Source organism: Puccinia triticina, chromosome 13A (genome assembly GCF_026914185.1).
Source record: "Puccinia triticina chromosome 13A, complete sequence".
Lineage (NCBI taxonomy): Eukaryota > Fungi > Basidiomycota > Pucciniomycetes > Pucciniales > Pucciniaceae > Puccinia > Puccinia triticina.
Window position 1 is genome coordinate 421,526 of NC_070570.1, and position 11,170 is coordinate 432,695.

The 11,170-nt window shown below is 42.5% G+C and overlaps 1 protein-coding gene across 1 annotated transcript; it reads left to right on the forward strand.

Moving 5' to 3' along the window:
* Positions 1-7,906: 7,906 nt before the first annotated feature.
* PtA15_13A31 (uncharacterized protein) lies at positions 7,907-9,462 on the forward strand (the record flags this gene model as incomplete). The annotated part of the gene is made up of 4 exons (XM_053162506.1): positions 7,907-8,036; positions 8,127-8,261; positions 8,342-8,567; positions 9,387-9,462. 4 exons carry the CDS (start codon positions 7,907-7,909, stop codon positions 9,460-9,462), a joined length of 567 nt encoding a protein of 188 aa, XP_053026188.1.
* Positions 9,463-11,170: the final 1,708 nt, after the last annotated feature.

Below are 11,170 nucleotides of genomic sequence, written 5' to 3' on the forward strand. Positions count from 1 at the left end.
AATTTCAATTTTGAAATTGTCTTCCGACCTGGAAGGCAGGCGACAAAGCCAGACGCGTTATCGAGACGCCCGTATTTGGCTCCCAGTAGCAAAGACAAACTTACATTTGGCCAACTCCTGAAACCCTCAAACATCACCCCCAAGACGTTCGCGGCGGTATCACTACCAAGATGGATGAATTTGCAATGTCGTATATTGATCAATATAGCTTATATTGATCAATTTTTTTTTTTTATTATTCCTCTTGATACCTTTGTCTGTTTTCCATGTCTCCTTGATACTATTCTATAATCTCTCTCCTTCTGCCTGTGTTAGCTTCAAGCCACAGGATTTTTTTTTTTTTCTTTTGCCTGATAACATTCATAAATTTTTACATACACCACTCAATTCTTCCTGAAAAAAAGATGTTGCAAGTTTTAGGATTAATCCAGGGTAGCTGAGGGGTCTCAAATTTTTTTTCTTTTTTTTTTTGCTTCAACAATTGATGTTATCAGAAGTCTCCAAATCGACTTTTTTTCAAAACAGGAAAAACATTGACCCCTGACCTCTCTCATGATACCATCCTGCACAAATTTTTAATTTAGTTGGTTGAACTTGCTCAAGATATTGCATATCATACTTGAAGTGCTACATGCATAGAAGGCCTTTTTGAAATTAGTTTACCATGGTTTAGCATATTTTTGTCAGGTTCTTTTTTTTATCTACTTTTGTTATCAACCACAGATTAATGAGGAATATTTCCACATAAAATTTCATCGGACAATTTTTCTGCATATAAAACCCAGAAATATTTTAAATTATAATTTATTTGGGGTCGCATCCATTATGCAGCAGCAACAATGTGATCAGTTCCCAAATATCACTAATTTGGTAGTTTCTGGCCCTTTCTGCCACTATATCTCAACACAGCGTGGGAGTTCTTCCATGATATTGGTATCAAAATGATCAATAGCCCCCAAGGATTCATTTTGTACCTTAAATTACCACATAACCCAAATGTAGCAGCTACAATCTGATCAGTTGTGTCAGCCTTAGAGTCAACACAGTTGACCTAAAACTGCCTTTTATATCCATTTTATACCTAAATGTGCTCGTATCTTTTTAACCTTAAGACATAAGGTTGTTTTCACTTCAGATTCTGATTTCTCATGCATCTTTGACCCTAGTGTTCACTGATCACTTTACAATATCTCTACTCCTTCATAGAGTTTGTGGTTTGTGACACACATGCGCAGCAGCGCCGTGTAGTTGCGCCTGAGCGCTCCCAACCACATGTACATGTGTGATTATGTCATCCAACTTTGAAAATTTTCGAAGTCAGGATCCCCCATGCAGCTGGAGGATCCACAGACTTCAGCACACCAGAACCATACCCCAGAGACACCCAGGATCACTAACCAGAGGCCACTTCACTCCCAGTATCACTACAGGATATTGACAGTAAGTACCCTCTTCTACTGACCTTGTTTATCTCAGAGGAAAGTCTGTTGCTCTTGACTGCTCTCTCCCTGCTTCTGTTTCTCTCTTCTGCTTCAAAAGATCTATAGGTTATCTCTTGTTAAGACCTTTAAAACCAGAGCAGAGTAGTCATCCTACTTCTGAATCCCACCACCGTTTCCTTGGTGTGAGTGGAGACTGTTGCATCTCTAGCACAGTTGGCAGCCTACTTTTCTAGGTAGAGCTTGGCCCACATTAAATTAAACTCAAAAGATCAAGTTTCTCTCTTCTCAGTTTCTCTCTTCTATTTCTCTTCTCCTCACTGCTTGTATTTCTTTATCCCCAGAAATTCAACCAGTGTCCCCCTTTTCTTTGTGTCCTGTTGTCACACAAGAGACTCAGGCTCACAAGTTGCCAAATGTCACTAATTTGGTAGTCTCTTGGTTTTGCTGCCACTATATCTCAACACAGCCTGGGAATTCTTCCACGATATTGCGATCAAAATGATTAATAGCCCCCAAGGATTCATTGTGTACCTTAAATGACCACGAAACCCCCTAATGTAGCCCCTACGATCTGATCAGTTGCCAAATGTATTTGGTAGTTTCTTGGTGTTTCTGCCACTATATCTCAACACAGCCTGGAAGTTCTTCCATGATATTGGTATCATAATGATCAATAGCCACCAAGGATTCATTGTGTACCTTAAATGACCACGAAACCCCCTAATGTAGCCCCTACGATCTGATCAGTTGCCAAATGTATTTGGTAGTTTCTTGGTGTTTCTGCCACTATATCTCAACACAGCCTGGGAGTTCTTCCATGATATTGGTATCATAATGATTAATAGCCACCAAGGATTCATTGTGTACCTTAAATGACCACAAAACCTCCAAATGGAGCAGCTACAATCTGACCAGTTGCCAAATCTCACTAATTTGGTAGTTTCTTGGTGTTTCTGCCACTATATCTCAGCGCAGCATGGGAGTTCTTCCATGATATTGGTACCAAGATGATCAAATGCCCTCAAACATTGATTGGGTAGCTCCAATGAGCACAAAACCCCCAAATGTAGCAGGCACAATGTGATCGGTTGCAAAATATCACTAATTTGGTAGTTCCTTGGTGTTTCTGCCACTATATCTCAGCGCAGCATGGGAGTTCTTCCATGATATTGGTACAAAAATGATCAAATGCCCCTGAAGATTCATTGGGTACCTTGAATGACCACAAAACCCCCAAATGTAGCAGCTACAATGTGATTGGTTGCCAAATATCACTAATTTGGTAGTTTCTTGGTGGTTCTGCCACTATATCTCAGCACAGCATGGGATTTCTTTCATGATATTGGTACCAAAATGATTAATCACCCCTGAAGATTCATTAGGTACCTTGGATGACCACAAAACCCCAGATGTAGCAGCCACAATGTGATCAGTTGCCAAATATCACTAATTTGGTAGTTTCTTGATTTTTCTGCGACTATATCTCAGCACAGCGTGGGAGTTCTTCCATGATATTGGTACCAAAATTATCACATGCCCCTGAAGATTCATTGTGTACCTTGAATGACCACAAAACCCCCAAATGTAGCAGCCACAATGTGATCAGTTGCCAAATATCACTAATTTGGTAGTTTCTTGATGTTTCTGCCACTATATCTCAGCACAGCGTGGGAGTTCTTCCATGATACTGGTACCAAAATGATGAGATGCCCTCAAAGATTCATTGAGTACCTTGCATGACCACAAAAGCCCCAAATGTAGCAGCCACAATGTGATCAGTTGCCAAATATCACTAATTTGGTAGTTTGTTGGTGTTTCTGCCACTATATCTCCGCCCAGCATGGGAGTTCTTCCATGATATTGGTACCATAATGATCAAATGGCCCTGAATATTCATTGAGTACCTTGAATGACCACACAACCCCCAAATGTAGGAGCTACAGTGTGATTGGTTGCCAAATATCACTAATTTGGTAGTTTCTTGGTGGTTCTGCCACTATATCTCAGCGCAGCATGGGAGTTCTTCCATTATATTGGTACCAAAATGATTAATCACCACTGAAGATTCATTGTGTACCTTGGATGACCACAAAACCCCAGATGTAGCAGCCACAATGTGATCAGTTGCCAAATATCACTAATTTGGTAGTTTCTTGATGTTTCTGCCACTATATCTAAGCACAGCGTGGGAGTTCTTCCATGATACTGGTACCAAAATGATCAAATGCCCCCAAAGATTCATTGAGTACCTTGGATGACCACAAAACCCCCAAATGTAGCAGCCACAATGTGATCAGTTGGCAAATGTTCTAATTTGGTAGTTTCTTGGTGTTTCTGCCACTATATCTCAGCGCAGCAAGGGAGTTCTTACATGATATTTGTACCAAAATTATCACATGCCCTCAAATATTCATTGAGTACCTTGGATGACCACAAAACCCCCAAATGTAGAAGCCACAATGTGATCAGTTGCCAAATATCACTACTTTGGTAGTTTCTTGGTGTTTCTGCCACAATATCTCAGCGCAGCATGGGAGTTCTTCCATGATATTGGTACCAAAATGATCAAATGGCCCTGAATATTCTTTGAGTACCTTAAATGACCACACAACCCCCAAATGTAGCAGCTACAATGTGATTGGTTGCCAAATATCACTAATTTGGTAGTTTCTTGATGTTTCTGCCACTATATCTCAGGGCAGCGTGGGAGTTCTTCCATGATATTGGTACCAAGATGATCAAACACCCTCAAAGATTCATTGAGTACCTTGGACGACCACAATACCCCCAAATGTAGCAGCTAGGATGTGATCAGTTGCAAAATATCACTAATTTGGTAGTTTCTGGTGTTTCTGCCACTATATCTCAGCGCAGCATAGGAGTTCTTCCATGATATTGGTACCAAAATGATCAAACACCCTCAAAGATTCATTGAGTACCTTGGACGACCACAATACCCCCAAATGTAGCAGCTAGGATGTGATCAGTTGCAAAATATCACTAATTTGGTAGTTTCTGGTGTTTCTGCCACTATATCTCAGCGCAGCATAGGAGTTCTTCCATGATATTGGTACCAAAATGATCAAATGCCCTCAAACATTCATTTGGTACCTTGGATGACCACAAAACCCCCAAATTTAGCACCCACAAGGTGATCAGTTGCCAAATATCACTAATTTGGTAGTTTCTTGGTGTTTCTGCCACAATATCTCAGCGCAGCATGGGAGTTCTTCCATGATATTGGTACCAAAATGATCAAATGGCCTCAAATGCCCCTGAAGATTCATTGTATACCTTGGATGGCCACAAAACCCCCAAATGTAGCAGCCACAATGTGATCAGTTGGCAAATGTTCTAATTTGGTAGTTTCTTGGTGTTTCTGCCACTATATCTCAGCGCAGCATGGGAGTTATTCCATGATATTGGTACCAAAATGATCACATGCCCTCAAACATTCATTGAGTACCTTGGATGACCACAAAACCCCCAAATGTAGCAGCCACAATGTGATCAGTTGCCAAATATCACTAATTTGGTAGTTTCTTGGTGTTTCTGCCACTATATCTCAGCGCAGCATGGGAGTTCTTCCATGATATTGGTACCAAAATGATCAAATGGCCCTGAATATTTATTGTGTACCTTGGACGACCACAAAACCCCCAAATGTAGCAGCCACAATGTGATCAGTTGCCAAATATCACTAATTTGGTAGTTTCTTGGTGTTTCTGCCACTATATCTCAGCACAGCGTGGGAGTTCTTCCATGATGTTGGTACCAAAATGATCAAATTCTTCTGAAGATTCATTGTGTACCTTGAATGACCACAATACCCCCAAATGTAGCAGCCACACTGTGATCAGTTGCCAAATTAGTGATATTTGGCAACCATTCACATTGTAGCTGCTACATTTGGGGTTTTTGTGGTCATTCAAGGTACACAATTCATCTTTGAGGGCATTTAATCATTTTGGTACCAATATCATTGAAGAATTCCCACGCTGTGCTGAGATATAGTGGCAGAAACACCAAGAAACTACCAAATTGGTGATATTTGGCAACTGATCAAATTGTGCCTGCTACATATGGGGGTTTTGTGGTCATTCCAGGTACTCAATGAATCTTTGAGGGAATTTGATCATTTTGATACCAATATTATGGAATAAATCCCATGCTGCGCTGAGATATAGTGGCAGAAACACCAGAAACTACCAAATTAGTGATATTTTGCAACTGATCACATCCTAGCTGCTACCTTTGGGGGTATTGTGGTAATTCAAGGTACACAATTAATCTTCAGGGGAATTTGATCATTTTGGTACCAATATCATGGAAGAACTCCCACGCTGTGCTGAGATATAGTGGCAGAAACACCAAGAAACTACCAAATTAGTGATATTTGGCAACTGATCACATTGTGGCTGCTACATTTGGGGGATTTGTGTTCATTCAAGGTACACAATGAATCTTCAGGGGCATGTGATCATTTTGGTACCAATATCATGGAAGAACCTGTTGAAATTCCAGTGCTACCGGTCTCTCCCTCTTCCTCTTTCCCTTCCCTGTCACACTTCTCCTTTCCCTGTCACTCCCTCACTCCCTCCAGATTGCATATGCATAGTTCACCTTCTGTCCCACATTCTGGCCCCTCCACTTGTAATAGCTTATATATCCCTGGCTTAGACAGAAATAAACCCATCTGCTTTCTGCGCGCATTTCCCTGAGGTCTCTACGGCATACAACCTCTTGTAGCGTGTGCGCTTTTCCGCCACGCAAGCTAGCAGCTTCTAGCCCTCCTTGAGGGCTTCCTTGGCCCCCTTTGTTGTTGTCCTCTGAGCATCCTCGAGGTTGTTTTTCCTTTGGGTCATCTCTCATCTCTTCGACCTCCGGCCATAGCTTCAACACGATTAACAGTCTCAGTCGCTTTCACTTTGGTCAAAACTCTTCTCAACCAATTTTTTCTGTCTTTGTTCAAAAAGAAACCATCCTATTCGAACGAATTCAACGATCAGGTTCCTCGGATCGACTTCTCTCTCACTTCCGGATCAGCTCTATCGACTTGATCTTCTTTGTACACATCACGTACTCTGATCATGACGTCCAGAAACGTCCCTCTCTATCTGGACGAGAACAACTACGACTCCTGGTCGTTTCTCATGATGTCACGACTGGATTGCATCGGAGCCCTTGGACTCGTTCAAGGAACATTGAAACCACCCTCGCCAACGGACAAGCCAGACGAGAAGAACGTCTATCAAAAGTTGAATCGCCAAGCGTACCACGAAATTGTCGAACATCTCGACAGCAACAATCTCGCGTATGTTTCTCAAACCCTCACCGACCAGCACATGTTCAGCGGGTACGCAGTCTGGGCAATACTCAAGCAGAAATACAACGGAGACGATCATGTTGCTAGAGATCGGGCTCTTGATCAGTTCCTTGACATTGAATACGAGAACCCACCGTCGGCCTTCATAGCAGAAGTACGGGCCGCAAATCATCGACTGGTCTCGACGAAAGTCGGTCTTGACGATCAGAGCAAGACAGCGATCATTCTTCGCAAGCTGCCATCAGCTGAATGCAAGTCCTTCCGTGATGTTGTCAACGTCGGTTTCCCTAACGACACTGTAGCGGCACTCTTAACGCGCTTAGAGAAGCATGTAGCTCAGAATCGACTCGACCGTGTCTCAAACACTCCTGCTCAAATGGCTCTCCTCACCACCAACGACAAGTTCTACCTCTGTCCCCATTGCAAGAAAGGCTTCACCATTTGCTCTCACTGCGACAAAGCCGGTCATCGAGAATCAATATGCTTCGAGAAACATCCTGAACAACGTCCATCGAAGTCTTCAACGTCGAAATCAGTGTCAAAGCCCTCTTCTACTGCGCAAGCTCACCTGGCGTTCGCACACACCGGTTCGTCATCAAACTCAACCAACGGATTCACTGAAGAGCAAATCAAGTCGGAACAAAATTTTCAGGCGATGCTGGCAAACCCCGAGTTCAAGAAATTAAACATTGGCCGTGGTCTCTAGGTCCAAAGTTTGTGGGTCATCAGTTGGGGGGGGTTTTGAAATTCCAGTGCTACCGGTCTCTCCCTCTTCCTCTTTCCCTTCCCTGTCACACTTCTCCTTTCCCTGTCATTGATGGCACGCGAGCAAGGCACGCAGGAGGGTGCCAAAGTCCATGCGCAGGATTGGACGGGCGTGTTTCGTAGACCAGCGGTCCGTCCGTGATAGAATAGACAGGCCTGAGCGTTGGTCAAGAATGTAGTCTTGAGTTGATAAAGAGTCTCTATCCCCGAGATCTCTTCCCCTTGCTCACCACTCCCTGACCGTCAATCCCAGCTATTTCATTTAAAACCTTCTTTTTACAGCGGCACATCGTAAAAAGTTTTAAAATCTCAAATTCTTTTTGTTGACCTTTTTTCAGAACGTTGAACCAAAATTTACTTCATAGCATAGAGAATGGGCAAATCAAACACTGTAAGAGCTTCGAAGAACTCAAACAAAGCAAATAGCAAGAGAGCAGAAGACGAGAACGTTTTGAATACCCTGGTTCCAGGCCCAAACACGGGAGATAACGGTAACAACGAAAGTAAGCAAGCTCATTCTAGAAACAAACTGCGAAACAGTTTTAGATGAACAGAGCCTTATTCAAAAACTTAATACTCCGTGAATCATTTAGTTACTAGTCAACCTTTACCTGTTGAGTCTCCACACTCAGAGGAGGAATTATTGTTCGAATCAGAAGTTGATCCGGTTCCAGGCAACTCTGTTGAGAAACCAAACGACATCGGAACGGTGATTGAACCAAAGACTGGTACGATTAATCTTCCAGATCTCCTATTCTCACCTGTACTATGAAACTAATACCCATGATGATGTTAATGTCTAAAACAGTAACTCTCGCCGAGAAAAGAGCGCAGATTTTGAGTCAAGCTTTGTCGGCCCAAGATGCAGGTTTCCAGCTAGCAGCAAATATCTTGTTCAAAGCGTTGTCGGAGACCGGCACGGCTGCGTTATCCGAGACCGGACCGCTTTTGAATCGCTTGACTGAGATCGTGTCGTCTGATGTGACATCAGTGACGCCAATCGATAACATAGAATCAACCGACCGCGATGGAGAGTTACTCTACGCGATAGGCACTTTAAGCTCTCATAATCACATTGGTTATGCTCCGTTCCTTGACGAGAACATCAAGAAACTCAGAGGACCTTTACCCCTAACTATTTTCAATCCGAAATGGCAAAGGGATGCAATGCATTACCACACCGAGAGGAGAGTGAAAGACGACGTCGAACGCTCGAGCTACAAAGGTTTCCCTTTTATCCCAGAATGGCATATGACTTTTGCACATTGGACCTGGAATCATCGCAACTTCCTCAAGACCTGCGAAGAAGTATACGGCTTGCAAAATTTTGCCCCGTTACTCAAGCAACATAAAGAGAACTGCGACCAAATGATCGAAAAAGACTGTTGTTTCATGGTGGCTTTTCGATACGATATGATCATGAGGTGGAATACTTTCTCCACCAGGATTCTTGTGGACGGGAAACAGAAGCTTCAAGATATTTCGAAAATCAAGGAAGACGTGCTAGCTTCTTGTATCACTGTTTCTTGCAATTTAGGCGAGTGGAATTGGGAGGAGAACTATTACGCTCCGGGTTACGCATACGCGAATCGTGACCCTTACACCGGAATCAAGAAGCAAGTGAAACAGAACACAGGTTTTAATTCAACTTCTAGTTACATGAATCAAAACAATCAAATCTCCGGTTACGTGAATCAAAACTCCATAAACCAAGGTTATTACGCAAACTCCAATCAGAATCATTTGAACCATAATAGAGCAAATTCGTCTAATAATCATAACAATCAAGAGTCGAAGAAACAAGCTAGATCGGGATACAAGGGATCTCATTGGATCAATGGTTTTGTCGACAGGAGAGCGTCGTCCAACCCTCCCCCGAGTAATTCTGGATCTGCTCCTGGCGCATCTGGCTCAGGCGCTAAGAAGTAGGCAGATTTTTCTATTTTCGTTCCTATCCTGCAGAGATTTCGCATTTCCTTTCCAGGTCACTTTCCCTATTTACCAAAGACCGAGCTACAGAATTATTTCATTCTTGTGCACTCTCTCCTTTTCTTTTTTTGATTGCTTTGATTTTTTGGCTGTTTCCAATCATATTGCTTTTTCCTGATCTTTGTTTTTCTAATTTTTGTGAATGTCGTTATTGTACTCTTTAGAACGAACATTATGTTGCAATGGCCAGATAAGATATCGTGCGAAATGAATATCCCGTTTTGGGAGTACGCATTGAAGAAAGCCGCGCTAAACGAGATCTACAGCGATGTGATTGATGGTTTTCGGTCTGGTTTTGACCAAGGCATACCGAAACATCAGGTTGGAAACTTGTCATGGTTCACGCCACCAAACCATAAATCTTCTGCATTGGCGGCGGAAAAAATCTCAGAATCGTTTGCGAAAGAAGTTAAGGCGAAAAGGATGTTTGGTCCTTTCAAACATGAACAAGTGGCGACTAAGTTCGACTTCTTCAGGAGCAGCCCTTTAGGCGCTGTAGTAAACAATGATGGGTCGGTCAGACCGATCAACGACTTATCTTTCCCTCGAGGTGACCCGAATGTACCGTCCGTCAACTCCTTTGTCGACAAGAACGACTTCAACACGACTTGGGATGATTTTGCAACTGTTTCAAAAAATTTCGCATCACTAAACCGTCCGGTGCAGCTTGCCCTTTTTGATTGGGAAAAAGCATACAGACAGATCCCTACCAAACGGGAGCAATGGCCTTTCCTCCTAGTTTTGGACCTAAACGGCGATTTATATGTAGACACTAGGATCACTTTCGGTGGTGTGGCAGGGTGCGGTTCTTTTGGCCGACCTGCGGATGCTTGGAAAGATATCATGCAAGATCAGTTCGACCTAATAAAAAATTTTCGCTGGGTCGATGATAACCTATTTCTGAAGGACATCAATTCAGATACTTCCATGGATCAAATTGTCGCATACTCTACAAAGATGGGAGTACAGACAAACGAGAAAAAATGTTGCAGTTTTTCAAACGAACAAAAATTCATTGGTTTCGTTTGGAACGGAGTAGACAAAACTGTACGGCTACCAGAAGAAAAACTTGCAAAACGAATTGAAAAAATTAAACCTTTTCTTATTGAGATAAGGATATTCTCGTTCAATGAAGTAGAAGTTATCGCAGGACAACTCAACCATGTCTCGTACATTTTACCTCAACTCAGATGTTACCTGAAAAGTCTGTACAAATGGATGGCCGAATGGAAGTATATTTACGCGAAACGGGTCTCCCCAGTTGAGGTGATGGAAGATCTTGAAGTGTGGCTGAAAACCCTGGAGAATTTCGAACATACTCGTTTGGTCCCGTCAACAATCCCAACAAATATTGAGTGGGTAGGAGACGCATCGACAAGTTTCGGTATTGGAGTAAAAATCGGGCCGTTATGGACACAAGTGAAACTGAAAGAGAAAGCGGACCCGTTAGAGAAACGCCATAATATATCTTGGTTAGAAACGGTGGCAATAAGATTGGGACTACTTATGTTGAAACATACGAGTAGGATCAGAAGAGGCATGAACTTGATTGTATGGACCGACAACAACACAACCTTAGCAGTCATAGAGAACAGGAAGTCAAAAGATATTGCTGTAAACGAAGAATGGAAGATAATCCAGTCTTTTT